The sequence below is a fragment of the Rutilus rutilus genome, assembly GCF_951802725.1.
Source record: "Rutilus rutilus genome assembly, chromosome: 23".
Taxonomy (NCBI): domain Eukaryota; kingdom Metazoa; phylum Chordata; class Actinopteri; order Cypriniformes; family Leuciscidae; genus Rutilus; species Rutilus rutilus.
This window is the reverse complement of record NC_140233.1, coordinates 15,079,501-15,097,932: the sequence shown is the minus strand read 5'-3', so window position 1 is coordinate 15,097,932 and position 18,432 is coordinate 15,079,501. Positions and strand designations below refer to the sequence as shown.

Below are 18,432 nucleotides of genomic sequence, written 5' to 3'. Positions count from 1 at the left end.
ACGTGTGTGTGAGTATGTTTCTCCTTTTTACGCTTGGAGAAATTTGATGTCGTGACCTCTACTTGTACCCCCCCCCCCCCTCCCCCGGAGACATGCGCGTGTGAGAGTGTAACACGAATTTCCATTTTGTGCGTTTGTTCACGATGTCAGGACATGCTCTGGTTTCATGAAACATCCAGAAAGACAAACTCTGCTAGCTCATGATGTTTACTCACTGTGTTTATGAATGGATGGATGGACTGGATAAAAAGAAAGTTCATTCACCATTGATGCATCAGTTTATCTCTTTAATCTTTCTTTCTTTTTTTATTTATTTTTATTAAACCAACCATTTTGTTCATTCTGTAAAGCCACCCATCTTTATAGCCATTCATTTGTTTATCCATTAGTCCATTAAGCATCTGTCCTCCATTAATTTATTCATGCATTCGATTGCTTGCTGAATCAGTTGTTCGTTTGTCCATCCATCCATCCATCCATCCATCCATTAATTCAACCAACCAACCTTTTGTTAGTTTATTCATCCATTAAGCCAATTATCCTCTATTCATTTATTAATTTGCTTATTGACTAATTTGTGCATTTGTTCATCCATCCATCCATCCATCCATTAATTCAACCAACCAACCAACCTTTTGTTAGTTTATTCATCCATTAAGCCAATTATCCTCTATTCATTTATTAATTTGCTTATTGACTAATTTGTGCATTTGTTCATCCATCCATCCATCCATTAATTCAACCAACCATCCAACCGTTTGTTATTCATTCATCCATCAAGCCTGTTATCCTCTATTCATTTATTAATTTGCTTGTTGACTAATTTGTGCATTTGTTCATCCATCCATCCATCCATCCATCCATCCATCCATCCATCTATCCATCCATCCATCCATCCATCCATCTATCCAACCGTTTATTCATTCTTCCATCAAGCCTTTTATCCTCTATTCATTTATTAATTTGCTTGTTGATTAATTTGTGCGTTTGTTCATCCATCATCCATCCATCCATCCATCTATCCATCCATCCATCCATCCATCCATCCATCCTTTCAACCAACCAACCAACCTTTTGTCAGTTTATTCATCCATTAAGCCAGTTATCCTCTATTCATTTATTAATTTGCTTGTTGACTAATTTGTGCATTTGTTCATCCAATCATCTATCCATCATCTATCCATCCATCTATTCATCCATCCATCCATCCATCCATCCATCCATCCATCCATCCATCCATCTATCCAACCGTTTATTCATTCTTCCATCAAGCCTTTTATCCTCTATTCATTTATTAATTTGCTTGTTGACTAATTTGTGCATTTGTTCATCCATCCATCCATCCATCCATCCATCCATCCATCCAACCGTTTATTCATTCTTCCATCAAGCCTTGTATCCTCTATTCATTTATTAATTTGCTTGTTGATTAATTTGTGCGTTTGTTCATCCATCATCCATCCATCTATTCATCCATCTATCCATCCATCCATCCATCCAACCATCCATCCTTTCAACCAACCAACCAACCTTTTGTCAGTTTATTCATCCATTAAGCCAGTTATCCTCTATTCATTTATTAATTTGCTTGTTGATTAATTTGTGCATTTGTTCATCCATCCATCCAACCATCCATCCTTTCTCCATTTGTTTGTTCATTCATTCATCCACTAAGCCATCTATCCTCTATTCATTCCTTTGTTTGCTCAGTGATTGATTCGTTTGTTTGTTTGTTATTCGTCCATTCTTGAACTATCTCTCTTCTATTCATTTGTTTGCTTGTTCATTCATTTGTTTGTTCAATCAAAAGTTATATATCTATAAAGTCATTCATCATTCATTTTTTGTTTATAAATTCTATATTTGTTTGTTTGTTAATCCTTCCTTCCATCCATCCATCCATGCATCCTCAATTTATTCATTTCAACAATTCATGCTCATTTAATAATTTGTTTGGTTATTCATTTGTTTGATTGTTTTTTTCAGTCATCCATCCATCCATCCTCTTTGTTATTGTTCGTTCATTCACCCATCCATCCTTTAATTATCTATCCCCCATTGATTTGTTCGTTCATTCATTCATTCATTCATTTGTTTGATAAGAAAGGGATTGATCCTTTTTCCATTAATCTATAAAGCCATTCATCCTCCTTTCCATTCATCTATTAGTTTATTTGTTCATACATTCATTCATAAAGCCATTTATCCATGCCTTCATTCATTCAATCATTCATTTGTTGTTCATTCGATCATTCCTTTATTTGTTTGTTCATTCATTTGTTCATTAATTCATTTGTTTGTACATTCATTTGTTTGTTCATTCATTCATCTGTTCATTATGAATGGTGATTTTATGTACCCAAATCTACCATCTTTGAAACCTTCTGTTGAAATAAAATGCAATTTAATGGGGCCAGAGAAATCAATATCTCTTTCCACAGGCCTTTTAATGCCTTTCTGTGACATGACTACTAATATACCTCTCCGTACAACATAGATCTATTTTTGGGCAGGTCTGTGCAACAACGTAAGCTCATACACATAATCATGATTGATTTCCATTGTGTTCAATACTATCTGCTGCGTAAAAATCACTTTGTGTATTGCAAATTTGATCCACATCTCACTTCAAAGTTCAGACATGTACATTATACAGAATTGAACTCAGATGTCTGTCAGATTATGATCCTCATGGGGCCGCACAGATTCATCATAAATTCCCATCAAAGGCTAGATAAAAGATGAGCTGTTTGTGTCAAAACTAATTTTGCCTTCAAAATCAATGTTAGTCACAAACTCTTAAACATCTTTGTGTAATTTCAGAGGCGTGTCTGCTTAATTTAGCAACAATGGAATATTTTTTCCATTGTTCTAACGCTCCAAAATGTACCCTGCTGTCTGCTTGCTAGTTAATGAGCCCTGCTGGTTGGTTTTGATAGCACAAATTTCACAGGACATTTAAAGACGCATCCGCTCATATTTACACTTGTGCATTCAATGCACTCAAATATACATAAGCCACTCAGTGAATGAAAGAGCCTGAAAAAGAGACTTCTCCCATAGTTGCCATGGAAACTGCCAATGGAGGACCATTGATTTAAGGAGGCTTGAGAAAATATATTTAAGGTGGTCTGGGTTAGATCATTGTCTTATAACCATGGAGGGCCCATAATGGTCCTGCAGAAAGAAAAAAAAACAGTTTTCTTTAAAAAATATGTTGGATTTTGTCTAAAAGTGGTACATTAATGATCTATTAAGCATTACAGAAGGTATTATTTGATACGTCAATAAATTAACATTAATTATTTGTTTAATAATTATTTAGAAATACTGTTGGGGGGGGACGTATATATAATGCTCCCACAATACTGCGAGCCCCCATTATAAATAAAAAATGTTTATAAATTTAACAAATATTATCTTCAGTAATGCTTGACAGATGTTAAATGTACCGCTTTTTTTTCTTTTCGTTTTTTATAAGTTTGAATATATTACCTACTTAAACATTTTGAATATTATTTGTTGTTTAGAATTCATTATTTATTAAAAACAGAAGCCTAAGAGCACGGCATCATATCCCGTTGTCCATATTCATTGTGACTTATAAATAATTTAATAAGCAATAATTTAATCTGCAATAATGTTTGCTCATGCGGGAACGTTGAGTAGTTAACATTTTGTAGATTGTCACATTTGATATGATTTATTATTTATTAAAAACACTGAAAATATGTTGTTTTGCACCTCCGTATAAGTTACGTATAGGTGTTGTAAAGAAGAAGTGATAAACATGACCTATTATAAATTCGATTAAATATTTAACACAGTGAATAAAACTCTGCTTGGATACATTTTGATTCATTTGGCTCCAAGCCAAGCTATAATCTTTAAAAGAAAGCTCCAGTAAATCCAGCCAAGGTTATGTCACACTTCTCACTTTTTTCTATTAAGAAAGTGTCGCCATCTGGTGTGTTACTCGTCTTTCTCTCTCAGTTAAAGCTGCGTATGTGACACATATAAGAGTCTCGTCCGCTGTTCTTAATGATAACCCTGAATATGAGACTGGTTTCTGTTTGCGAGACAGAGGGTCAAGCTAGCATTAGCGGATGCGGTGTAGCGTGTGTGTGTGTGTGTGTAGGATGGATTTGATTGCTCTAACCCTCCTAGGGAGGTGCGAGAACCTCGTCGGTCGTCACACCTGCTCCTGAATCACCTCCTCCAACCCAGCGTTCTGTTCAGCTCAGCATCCGTTCACTCAACTAATGACTATCTGAAAACAGCATGGCTTTATTAGGATTTTTTACATTTTTTTTGTTTGTTTATCAATTAAATCTTACTGCTGTGATGCCAAGGTGTACTGAGTGGTTGCCAGGGCATTGTTCGACGGTTTCTAGGCTGTTCTGAAAGGTTTCTTGTAGTTACTTCCTCAAGCATTGTTTGCTGGTTGCTAGGGTGTAGGGAGTAGATGCTATGTGTTCAGAGTGGTTGCTAGGTACTTGCTAAGTAGTTTCAAGGGTATTCTAAGTATTTGTAAGGGCATTTCAGGTCTCTATGAATGTTGCTAGAAGGTTACTAGGTGTTTAGAGTGGTTTCTTGGTAGTTTGTCGAACATTGTTTGGTGGTTGCTAGGGTCTTCTGGGTCGTTGCTAGGTGGATGCTTACTGGTGATTATTGTGTTTTTTATTATATATATCATAGATCAAATTTTTAGGAAAGTCATTACACACCTCCTATCAACAAACTATACGTTTTGAGATATAATTCCTGTCCGAAGAACACATAATGTGGAAAACTGGGGGGCATGTCTGTAGAATTGGCATGTGTGAGGTTAATTACTGGAGAAGGGTGATGTCTGAAGAGATATGAGTTATGTTAGCCTGGTGTTTATGTACATGAGCTTTATTTGCATGTTTGCTGCACACTGTTTATTCACACATGCATGACTTCATCTGCATGTACGTATGCGCGCGTGTTTCCGAAGAACGCCGGCAAAAACTGCAGCATGTCCCACCGGCGATGTTTCTGATAATTACTGTGTGAGTTTGTGCGTGTACCCCATTTTTTTTCTTGATGTTTCAATAATGTCAAATTTGGCTGAAAAACAAAACAGACAGGGAAAAGCATCCTGAACGCTGCATATGATGACAGCCCTTTGTTGTCATGGTGATCTCGCCAGCTCTTTAATTTGTTTTGTGTCTCTCGGGCGGATTGAATTGCATGAAAGTATGTTGGCTCTAACCTTCGGGCTGCCAGACCTCCCCTCACTTACCGCTGTGTGTCCTAATTAAGCTTTGTTTTACACACTGACTGCCAGCGTGAACGGCCGGCTGGATTGTTGAGGATACGCAATCGAAAATTCTGGCGTGTGCAGGGAATGTGTGTTTTTAAAAGACGTCTAGACTGATTTGTGTCGTGTATTATCATACGCTGCAGGCATCCCTGGGGTTATTGATTTACTGGACTGGGATTCACTATAATGAAAACTGTGAGAAATGTTTTCATGACACGCATGCTTCGTGCCATGCATTAAATAGCTCATTTTAAGCTTCTTGCATCTGAAGGTTTTATACACCCAGGCTCACCTTTCAATGTTGTTGTGATTATTTATGAATATGAAAGTGAATGGTAATACTTGAAGCCTGATTAAATAATGCAGCATCAAGTCAAGGCAAGGAAAACTCATTTATATAACTCATTTAATAAACAATGCTAATTCCACGTGCTTGGAATAATAAAAAATATTCACAGGTTAAATAAAAAATTGACTAAAAGATTATCAGAATAAAAAATATAAATATTCAATCAAATTACATATATTTTTATGATGTAGCTTTTATTTTGTTTCATTTTATGTATTTTTGTCATTGTTTTTAGATTTTGTTTTTATTTCTGTTTAGTTATTTCAGTGTTAATTTTAGTAATCGTAGAACTTAAACTTAAAATGTTAAAAATTTTATTTGATGTAATATTTGTTTTACTTTATATATTCCAATTACAAAAAAGTGAATTTTACTAGTTTTAGAACAATATATATACATATATTAATACCGGCAAATCGATTAATCTAGATTAATCGCATCTAACATAAATTTTTGTTAATATATAATATATGTGTGTGTGTGTGTGTGTGTGTGTATGTATATATATATATATATATATATATATATATATATATATATATATATATATATATATATATATATATATATATATATATATATACACACAGATACTGTACACAGACATGCATATATATATATATATTCGATGTGATTGATCGATTTCTATCTAAAATCCTCAAAAAACATAAACAGAACTATGCAAGGAAACAGACAAAACAACCCAGACTACATTAAATACGGGTTAACATGCAACGGGGATAAACAACGTTTGCAACGAGGTGCCGACCATCTTATTTTTTTCTTTCTACAGAACTTCCATATGGCTGGGAGAAAATAGACGACCCTATTTATGGCAGTTACTATGTTGAGTAAGTTGATCAAATTTCTTTTATCAAGCACCAAGTATTTGCAGAATCCGACCCCGAATCATCCGCGTCATTCTCTTCAATAAGTTCGCCGGGGGAGGGAGGGTCCCAGCGTGATTTAAATATCTGCTCGTTCTGCCCCGCAGCCACATTAACAGAAGGACACAGTTTGAGAACCCAGTCCTAGAGGCCAAACGAAGGATCCAACAGCAACATCAAATGCAAAGTCAAGGTCTATCGGCGCTGCCATTGCCCACGATATATAGAGGTACTTCTTTTCTCTGTGGCCCATATATGCCATCTTCACCCAATTGGTTTGTTGGTGTTCCTCGGTTTTGGGTTGCTCAGGTGTGCCCTACTTTCATGTCACTTTAGCTTAGATGCCGAAGCACCAAAGACCATGCAGTAGAGGTGGTTGTGCAGTGTGCAGTGCATTCCTCTGAGTGTTTATGTGCGTTTGTCTTCTCAGAAAAGCCTCCATTCACGAGGGACGCCACGCAACTCAAAGGGACGTTCCTCACCACGGTGCTGCAGAAGAGTAACATGGGATTCGGCTTCACCATCATTGGTGGGGACGAGCCGGATGAGTTCCTACAGGTCAAGAGCGTTATACCTGAAGGACCTGCTGCCCAAGATGGCAAGATGGACACAGGTGAGAAGGTCAAGGAAGTCAGGGCCTCGTAGTGTTAAACTTTCGTGTTAGACTTTAAAAGTTTGCTATATTCTAGCAGAAGGGTGAATTGGGTTATGAATCTATGAAACTTTGATATTATTAAAGGGGTGGTATAATGCCCTTTTCACAAGCTGTAAAATAAGTCTTTGATGTCCCCAGAGTGTGTATGTGAAGTTTAAGTTAAAAATACCCCACAGATATTTTTATATAGCATGTTAAAATTGTCAATTTTTGAGGGTGAGCAAAAACATAACGTTTTGTGTCTGTTCCTTTAAATGCAAATGAGCTGCTGCTTCCAGCACAGAGGGCGGAGCTTCAACAGCTTGCACTATCAGACATGCACTGAAAATTTTTGTTTTTTTATGTTCAAACCGAAGTCAGACAAAGATGGAGAGACTCGAGAAGAGGTGACAACATGTAGAAGCAACAGGAGTGGTTAGTTGGTGCATTTATGTAGCTTATGTGTAGTGATCTTCTAGTCATTGATTAGCATATTCTGTCTTCATCATTTATAAATCGTGTTCAGGGGGTGGGGTTTATGTAAATTTTAGGGTTAGTGATGTCACTAACCCAGGAGGAATGTCGTGTAGTCCCTACAAGCCGTTTGTTGTAGTCCTTAAAAAGCGATTTCTTTAAAAGCAAATATCTCCCTTTGCTTTGAACTTTGAGCGTTGTAACTTTGCAGATGTTGTTTATGATCAAACAGCAACATTACACACTAACTAAAGTTAAAAAAGTGAAATCATAATCAACCACCCCCTTTAATAATATTTCTATTATATAGGTATTGAATGTCCTTATAGTATATAAGTATTTGTTATTTTGTTAAATTGCAAATAATATTAGTAAGATAATAACTGTTAAAAATACAATATAATAATTAAATTTACCTGCGAATATTCGCTCAATATCGATAAATGTGACTGTACCTTTAAGGCCCGCTCAATAAAAGGACAATAACTATAACAATAAAGATTGTTACTGAATAAAGGTTGAGGTTTTAATAATCACTCTAATTCTATGAGAAAACAGCACAACTATGAAAAATATGTACAGTACTGGTCAAAAGTTTGGAAACATTATTATTTTTTATGTTTTTGAAAAAAAGTCTCATTTATTTGATCAAAAATAGAGAAAAACAGTAATACTGTGAAATATTATTACAATTTAAAATAATGGTTTTCTATTTTAATATAACTTAATCCTGTGATCAAAGCTGAATTTTCAGCTTCATTACTCCAGTCTTCAGTGTCACGTGATCTTTCAGAAATCATTCTAATGCTGATTTATTATCAATGTTATCAATGTCGCGCTGACTGATATTTTAACTATAAACATTTTTACTGTCACTTTTTATCAATTTAACACATCCTTGTTGAATAAAAGTATTAATTTCTTTCAAAAAAGAAAGAAAAATGTGTTACAAAAGGTTTCAATTTCAAATAAATGCTTTTCTATTTAACTTTTCATCTATCAAAGAATCCTGAAAAAAATATCACAGGTTCTAAAAAAATATTAAGCGGTACAACTGTTTCCAAGTTTGATAATAAATCATCGTATTAGAATGATTCCTGAAGGATCATGTGACACTGAAGACTGGAGTAATGGCTGATGAAAATATATATTTGCACATTTCTCTTGTTTTGTCCACCATCTTGGATAATGTTACTCCCCTGTCGCAGTGCATTCTGGGATTGACTTCTTAATGAAAGAGGCCTACACAAGGGAAAATGTTAATCTGCCTATTCAGATCAATTCAGTGACACCTTTCAGTTTTGATTGTCACCCTTAACCATAGTTACTGTTGCTAAGAAAGACAAACAATGCCAGCAAGCTTAATTTCCCTGCTTCAGTGGACTGTTTAGAATTACAATATGCCCCCTTTTAATATGCTGACACTTATGGATATATAAGCAGGGCTGAGCAGCGACCTCACATCTCAGGAGAAAACCTTCAGTGCATGGACTAGGAAACATCATTATCTCTTTAGCCACCGCTTGACAACAGTCTCTAATAGCTTGCACAGAGCTAGCGCAAGGTCACGGTTGTCGCATTGTGTTTTTCTCTGATGAAAGAGCGTATTTGAGTGAGTCATCACAGGCGGACACCGTAGGCTTATTTGCTGCTTTTTCGTAAGTTCTCTGTTCTCTTAGAGGAACTCTTAACCTAGTAAGGAAATCCTGTGTCCTCGCTGCGATTCTACCTTTCTGGATGGCTTGTTCGTTTCCTTGATCATGTTTTAACTTTAGAAGTGTATCGCAACTGTGAGCTGTGAAGATGACATCACTTCCCAAGGCCCTCACAGATAATGATGCTGGCAGTGGCTTTATTTGCGTATGCCTCCAGCTAACATTGCAATTTGGGCTTTGGTGGGATCTTGTGTGTTTCATTCGCTTTTGATGGGGGAACGGGGTCCTTTTATAGAAGTCCTACTCTATTCTGTACAAACATACACAGTTGGCTTGTGCAGTTTCAACAGGCCCCAGGTTGCCTTTATTACAGAGACGTCTCATTATTGGCCAGCCAGTATCTACAACTGTCTGCACTTATGCAACTGACTTTCTGTGTGTGTGTGTGTGCGTGGAGATGACTTTAATCCAAAGTGATAGGATTTAGTAAACAAGTGGGTCAAACAACGGCTATTTTATTAGGCAGCGGCTATTTGCACGTGTAAATAGTAGTTAGATGATATTTATACTTATAAATAGTGGCAGATACTATTTGCACCTCAGTGTTGTCCTCATTAAACGGTATAATAATAATAACAGAGTGTAAATGATTATATTTATTACATTTTTTAAATGGATGCCCTCCCTATAAATGTGACTGCACCTTAAAGGCCCGTTCACACTAACTATAACGATAACTTGAAATTTAAGGTTTTAATAATCATTCTGATTCTTTGAGAATAGTGAGTCCACACCACAGCTATAAAGGTAACGACAAAGAGGAACAATATCGTTGGAATTGCTTTCAGAATGATTTTTTCCCAGCTGAGAAACATTAAAAACATTTGCAGCCAATCAGAATCTCCTCGACTTTAAAGAGCTTGAGCATTTAAAGCAGCATACGACAAAACTTCAGCGAGCGTTTCGAATAAACAAAGTTATCGTGTGTTGAGGTGGGCGGCTGGGCGCTGATATAGTTATTGTTATAGTTGTCTGTATAGTATATGTAAATGAGCCTAAAGAGGACATCTTTGCACGTCACTCATGTGAAATACGCCGGAGACTTGACTTTTATGTTAGCATGTTGCTAAGCTAACAGCGTGATATGCTAATAAGCACAAATACATACAATACACAAATACTGAATAAGAATGTCATACTTTACAGTATTGAATGAAATTAAAATATTTCTAGATTTCTAGATTTTTCGCAGTGCATTCTAGGATTGCTTTTTTACAGTCTCGATTAATTTTAATTCTGCTTGTTGGGAACAGGGCGCACTTGCACGACAACTGTCTCCTGTAACTGTATCACTCTCTCTCATTGGTTGTCATCCCATTGCTCATTTGCAGTCTTCTCTACTTCATTATAAAACATTGGTTGGTCATGCCACCAGAATTAAACTGGTTTCATTGAAAATTAATGACTAGCAGTTGCTTTTTCATTGGAAACCTCTCAGTGTGAACACCCGTTCAGAAGGCAGCATAATTATGTTTTGTAAGAGCCTATGTTTAGATGAAGCTAATTTATGTACATACGCACTCTGAGCAAGTGGTAGATGTGACAGCGATGACATAATGCTCTTGGGAGTATGGCGCTTCATATTTTGTTTAAATATGCGTGTTTAGTACTCTAATTTTTTCGTCATTTCTTCATCAGGTGATGTGATCGTCTACATCAATGACATCTGTGTCTTGGGCACCACCCATGCCGATGTGGTGAAGCTCTTCCAGTCAGTCCCCATTGGCCAGAGCGTTACCCTGGTGCTGTGTCGGGGATACCCCCTCCCTTACGACCCAGAGGACCCCTCCGCTAGCTCTTCCATGCCCCCTTTGGGCCTAGTGGATCACCCGTTGCTGCTCAATGGAAGGAACAGCTATGAAAATTACATGGAGTACATGTCTTTGACTGGCCGCTTAGTACCTGAGCACGGCGAGGGCCTTCCCCCGCATCCCCACCCTGGAGACACCCACCTGGACGGCTCGCAGCCTACATCCCTGACCACACCGGGACCCCCACCTGATGACAGCGTCTCCATGGCGTCATCCTCGGGAGCAACCACTGGGGCTCAAGTGGTCCCTGAGCTTCTGAGTCTCACTATAACCAAAGGCGCAGAGGGTTTCGGGTTCACCATAGCGGACAGTCCCACAGGGCAGAGAGTCAAACAGGTGCGCTGATATCCATTAAAAACATTAAATTGCAGTGGTCTAAAACTCAAACTCTTAAATTATATATATACAGTAGTGACCAAAAGTAATGTCCGGCCTAGGATAATTGGCATCTTCCACACTTCTGTTAAATGTTATTTGAAATTTGTTAAAAACTTTGTAATCATATTATGTAGTTGTGCTTGGAGTTTTATTTGTAATAATGCAATGAAACATGCCAAATTTTGTAGACATAATTTTTGGCCAGGCTGTCATACCAAGAAATTATGAACACATGCAAAACCGAGAGAACAAATGAAATATTAAAAACTGATAATGTTGTAGTCATTGTATGCTTTTTGTATTTCTGTTAGTTTTTTGCATAGTAAAATAAAACCTGTATGTTTTTTGCCAAATAATTTTGTCAGATACAGTAAATACCTTAACCTTAAGTTTAGTCTTTGTTTTTCCTTCATACTTAAAACATTTTAAAATATATTTTGATCATATTTTGATCATTTAATCGAACTACACACACACACACACACACACATATATATATATATATATATATATATATAAATACATAAATAAATAGACTCCTGTTGTACTTATGTTAAGTATGGGGTGAGGGCACTGAGGGTAATGGTGTAACAGTCTCCAAAAAAACTTCAAGCCAAAAGATGTTTATGTGTCATAACTGTTTCTTTACGTTGTGATCAGGTTCTGGAGCCGCAGGGTTGTCCAGGGTTATGTGAAGGAGACTTGATGGTGGAGATTAATCAGAAGGGTCTCCAGGGACTCAACCACACACAGGTGGTGCAGCTGCTCAAGGACTGTCCAGTGGGAACAGAGGCTACGCTTGTCATTCAGAGAGGAGCAGCAGCAGGTGCGATCATTTACACCCTTCATTTTTAAAACCAAGTTCATCAGAAATGTACTGAAGGTTGCCCGAAATCTATTCTGGACTTTGGCAAAGTGAAATGTTCACGTATGTATTGTAAGCCAAATGAAAATTAATTTACTCATCCTCATGGCGCTCCAAAATCTGCTAAAAACCACCATAAAGGTCTCATAAAAGTGGTCCTTACAGTGCAATGCATAAGTTAATACACCCATGCTAAAGTTGACTAAAAAATCATATTTTGGAAATTGAACTTAATGCCTTAATTTAAAAAATTAGGAAAAATCCAACCTTTAAGGACACCAATTTTCTTTGTGAATGAATAATGTATCGTAAATAAATAAATGTTCTTCCTTAAAATACATGGTGCATAAGTTAGTACACCCCTATGTTAAATTCCCATAGAGGCAGGCAGATTTTTATTTTTAAAGGCCAGTTACTTCATGGATCCAGGATACTATGCATCCTGATAAAGTTCCCTTGGCCTTTGGAATTAAAATAGCCCCACATCATCACATAGCATTCACCATACCTAGAGATTGGCATGGTTTTATTTCAGTTAGCCTAAAAGCTAGTTTGATTTGCATTGCTCTCAATGCTAATCAAACTAGCTTTTAGGCTAACTGAAATAAAACCATGCCAATGCATAGTATCCTGGATCCATGAAGTAACTGGCCTTTAAAAATAAAAATCTGCCTGCCTCTATGGGAATTTAACATAGGGGTGTACAAACTTATGCACCATGTATTTTAAGGAAGAACATTTATTTATTTACGAAACATTATTCATTCACAAAGAAAATTGGTGTCCTTAAAGGTTGGATTTTTCCTAATTTTTTAAATTAAGGCATTAAGTTCAATTTCCAAAATATGATTTTTTATTCCTCTTTTTAGTCAACTTTAGCATGGGTGTATTAACTTATGCATTGCACTGTATATGCACTATATCCCAAGTCTTCTGAAGCCTTATGACAGCTTTGTGTGAAAACGAAACCACAATTTAAGTAGAAATGAGGAAAGTAACTAACTTCGTATACATCCGTGCTTCAGTTTTAAGTCTTTTCTAGCTCTCTGAACTTCAGCTTAATTTGCCTTAAGCTTTGATTCGTCAAGATTTTGAAATAAGAGGAGAGAAATACTCCTACTATAGAGTCCTAGATGTACTTTGCCAGAGCATCTCAATTTTTCAGACTCAAACTGTTTTCTTTCAGAATAACTGAAGCTGATGAGCTGTTTTGGGGAAATTTTAGCAAAGCCTTCGCAATATTGCACACTGTATCATCTCTTGGCAAGAGCTGGTGACAGTTATTAGCATATTCAGACAGAAGCCAAGCTAATCTACTAATTCCATGCGAGTCCACTTATCAGAGTGCTTACTTTCATTAAAATGTCCATCCAGAGTGTAATATTTTATCACCCTTTATAATTAGGATATTCTTAGAATGAAAATTAATGAGGCAATTAATAGAAACGATCTTGAAGAACGCTAAAGTCTCTCCATGTGTTTAGTAAGTAAGCCTGATATGAGTTCTTAAGATGCTTGTCCATTTTTCTGAACCACTATCAATCAAGTAATTACACCAATGCATCCTGCCAATTACGCTGTGTGTCTGTTCTCACCTCCTTTGCGTGTTTCATGACTATATCGAAGGCTACGGTCTTAAAAGACCGCTCGGCAAACACTCCAAGGCCTCTTGTAACGGAGCGAGAGACGTCCCACGTGACTCACTGGCTGAGTGCGAGACCATTCAGTTTCCTGCCGGCGCTCTGCCAAGAGTCCGGCCTGCGCCGGCCATGTTAACAGCTCTTTTCCCCAGTTGTCTAATTAAAGCACGACTCCCACACTGAGCTGGTGGAGATAAACAGGCTGACGAATCAGAATGCAGAGTGGCTGAAGGGGGGCGGGGCGTTCAGCAAACAGACCAATCTGGTACTTCCCTGCAGGTAGCACTGAGGGAATACACTGAAATAGATGCTGATTGAGGAGACGTAATTTATTCTTAGTGACGTGAAGAGTTTATATTATCATAATTTACATAAATTTACATGGATTTATCTATTTAAAGCAACAGGATGAATGGGCAAATAAATGTCAAGACAAGCATAATTTCTCACCAGGACAAGAGCAAATATCCAGAATTCTTACCGGGGTTGAAATACTTTTCTCTTAATCTCTTTAAATAAATAAGAAATGTGTATAAATATATAATATATAGTATTTTTATTTAATAGTGTTTAGTTAGGATTAGGAAATGGGTGATTATAGCTATAAAAAAAAAACTCAACATTGTGTCATATTGAGTCATATTTTAAAAAAAATATCTTGTAAATATCATATTTCTGTAAAGGTATTACTTAACAAAAATGTGTGTTTTATAATCAAAGCAGTGTTGTTGTTGTAAACTTGAACTATTAAATAGTTTTCAGTAATTGAAATAAAGTAAATCTAGGTGCAATTTTTTTTATAAAAATAAAATAAAATAATTAATAAATGTATTAAATAATAATAAAGGACAAAAGAACAATGAAAATGACTAAAACAGCATCAAATTAATATGAAATTCAAAATAATTTGAAATATTAATACAAATACTAAAATTAATAACACTGAATAAGAGGGACCATTATTTCAACCAGCTATGGTTGATGATTCAAAAATGATAAAAGTAAAATACATTAAAAAATCGAATAAAAAAATGAACGAGGGCTTGTTTTCCACGAAAATCACTAAATGAACTAAAGAAAAAATATATACTTAATCTGGTTTTGTTTATATGCACCATTATAACAAAACAATACATAGAAATAAATAGCAATATTTACTTGCATGTAATTCTGCCAGCAAAAGCATAACAAATATATATTGCAAATATTCAACATTTCGTCCAGCCCTAGTTAGTACCAGTTATCGAATTGCATTTGCACCCATATAAACACCCTGTATAAATGTAACTCTTGCAGTAATTTAATTAGATTTATGTCTGTTAAAATCTGAAATGATCTCATTTGGCAGGTAGATGCAATAAGATGCAATAATGCAATATTTCCAAATGCAATAAGAAATGCATTTATTTCTGAATGTTTCCAAAGTACTAAAAGAATCACTGATGGAAGCGTTAAGGAACCAGAAATGCTTACGATTCCCATTTCGAATTCTTCAAGCATTTCTCTACCTTATTAGTGCCGCAGTCAGAGCACAATATCACTGTCCGTCTTCCTCTCTGCGGTTCTTTTGTCAGGGTTATTGACATCTCGAGTAGGACTGGACAGACAGGTGCGAGGCGATAACTACAGTATACTCTACTGAGTTCCCGGAGTGTCGGAAATACCATCAGGGCCGTGGCATTTCAGCAGATCTCTTACATCCTCTTGGCTCTATTCCATCTGGGTCTCTGAGTACACAGAGATGACAATCACCCCCGAATCCCTCACCTTTCAGACTTCACCTGAGAGAGACTCGTGAGTCGTGACATGAACGAAACTCAAGAAAGCATGAGGCGACTGATGCCATTGACTGAACATGGCATTCGACTACTAGTCCTAATTTTGAATTTTTCGAAGGTTGTTTCAGTGTTCAAGTCAGATTAAAAGCAATCAATCAATAAGAGAATACATTTTTTTTGCATGTGAGTTACACTGAAGTTCTTTGGTCTTTGTTGTCCATATGGCATCTTTTGTAATGTATTGGGGGAGGATGAGGACTTATGGAGTGGCACGACTGTGCGTGTTTGCCCGAGGCTTTATGTTTAGCTCTTCGCTGCCAAGTCGTGTCCTGGTCATATAGCGTTTGATGTAATCCTGTTAGTTTAAGTAGGCATAAAAATGCCTTGCCCCCATGCCTACAAATACTCACATACACACACCCCATACGTACAGCGTGTGAATGCACAAAGACTCTCAATATAATCCATGTTATTGAAAGAAACATGCATGAGACTTGAGAAATGAAAAGTCATAACTCATTATTCTTCCAGCACCTCTGGCCATGGTATAATCATATTGCAGATGAATCTTAAACAACCTTCTTCTTATTACAGTCATATCACAAATGCACATCATGAATTTTATTATATGGAGAACTTAATATTGAAAAACAGTATTATGGGAGTTCTTTACTCGCTGTAAGAATGTGCAGTTTTAACTATTGTTTCTACCAGATCTGACCCTTAAAAATGGCTTTCCATTTGTGTAACCTAATGTAGTCTGTAAGATACTTAATAATAATGTGGGTTTTTTATTATTAAATAATCTTTTTATTTGTAAATTCTTTAAGTGATTTAGATTATTATTAGGAAGCATGTTAAGCAATATTTAGTATAATATTCTTAATCATTTGAATTATTTTTCAAAATTGTGTGAAATAATGACTAAAATATTTTGAATCATGTTTATTTTTCTGAACCTTTTAGCATTTATTTCATAAAGCAAGAAAAGAAAACAATGTCAGAAAAAATATCTAATCCCCATGTAGTATGTACATAAATACATTTTTATAAATGAGTTGATGTATCAAAAAATATGACAAAAATAATTATTTATTATTATCTATTAATATTAATATAATGTGCAATTTTACTAAAGATATTTGTACAGATACTGATATAAGGAAGCTACAGTGATATAGATACAGCGCATAAGCTAAAAGCATTGCTGGCCATTATGATTTCATTATGATGATTCAGAACTGACTGAAAGTCGCAAGAGTTGTAAAAATCGAGTTTAGTGTCTCACGTCTGTTTTACAGAGTCTGGCTTCTGCTCAAAGCTAATCAAAGCTAATGATGTAATTACCTCACTAATAAATGCAATAATGTTTCCTCACTTAAGAGCCTACAGGACAACGAAGTGAAGAGAAGAAGGGGCAAATATTATGTGACTAATATGAAAAATGTGTTCATTTACTCTTTAAGGAATATCTAATGATAATCTTTCTCTTTCCTTTTCTGTCAGGCCTCTTTTCACCCTGGGATCCCACAAAACAGGTAAATGGATTTCAGATATTTAATTTCTCAAACAACTGTTTGTTTTTGCATGTTCTTGAACTGACCTTGACATTAAAATACCAAGTTCTGTCATGAAACTCTAGATGGCGCTGGCTGATAGGTCCTTAACTCATTTGGTAGTGATCGCATCGTTATTTACATAGCGCAGCTGATTGGTTGCTGTTGGATCAGCAGCCAATGAGCTGCCGCTCAACATTTAAATACTGGTAGTGTTGCTGTTAGCACTGCATCTTGAAACCCTCCATCTTCCCCAGCTCCACCAGTATAGATCTGCTATGGGTTATTTCATGTGTTATATGTGCAGCAGCAGCATGTCTTACATGCTCACAGCAGGATTTCTGTGAATGTACTGGCAGTAGCAAGTCTCGGTACTTGCTCTGCAGCAGTAGTGTAGCAGATCTCTTCCGCCAAAACCAAAGACATTAACATTGCCACATCCATTATCATGAAAATCTCTCCGAGAGTTGTCATGACAGAACTGCTGTAACTTCAAAGGCTCATAAAGTAAGTCTTCAATACAGATTCAACCGTTCGGTTCCATTAAAAGTTCTCGCACATGCTTCCACCAATGTGGATGGAACACGGTACTAAAATGATTAGACATTTCCTGCTCTACTCATTCAGTGGAGCCACAACACAGCTACTGCAAATACTGAACCAATCAGACACTGCAAGAAGAGTAGTTCAATTCCTGAACGAATGGCTCTTCTGAGCCAACCTGGGGCCGGTTTCACAAAGATAGACTTTGACTATGGCTTAGACATAGTAGATAGTCAGACTTCAGATAGACATCTAAATCAGACCGTTGCACAAAGCACTTAAGACTTTGGCCAGCAACCATATCACCCTGTAGCCCTGGTTGCCCACTGAAGCTAAGCAGGGCTGAGCCTGGTTAGTACCTGGATGGGAGACCTCCTGAGAAAAACCAGGTTGCTGCTGGAAGAGGTGTTAGCGAGGCCAGCAGGGGGTGCTCACCCTGTGGTCTGTGTGGGTCCTAATGCCCCAGTATAGTGACGGGGACACTATACTGCCAAAAGAGCACCGTCCTTCGG

General features: G+C 36.6%; 1 protein-coding gene across 1 annotated transcript in view; it reads left to right on the top strand.

The window, feature by feature from the left end:
- Positions 1–18,432, top strand: part of magi2b (membrane associated guanylate kinase, WW and PDZ domain containing 2b) — a gene marked incomplete at its 3' end in the record, with an annotated part of 85,795 nt that overhangs the window by 52,159 nt on the left and 15,204 nt on the right. Inside the window, exons 7-12 of the mRNA XM_084397647.1 lie at positions 6,433–6,490; positions 6,634–6,755; positions 6,957–7,139; positions 10,988–11,496; positions 12,199–12,364; positions 17,328–17,359. Of these exons, the coding sequence (XP_084253773.1) occupies positions 6,433–6,490; positions 6,634–6,755; positions 6,957–7,139; positions 10,988–11,496; positions 12,199–12,364; positions 17,328–17,359 (1,070 nt within the window). The remainder of the gene's footprint in view (positions 1–6,432; positions 6,491–6,633; positions 6,756–6,956; positions 7,140–10,987; positions 11,497–12,198; positions 12,365–17,327; positions 17,360–18,432) is intronic.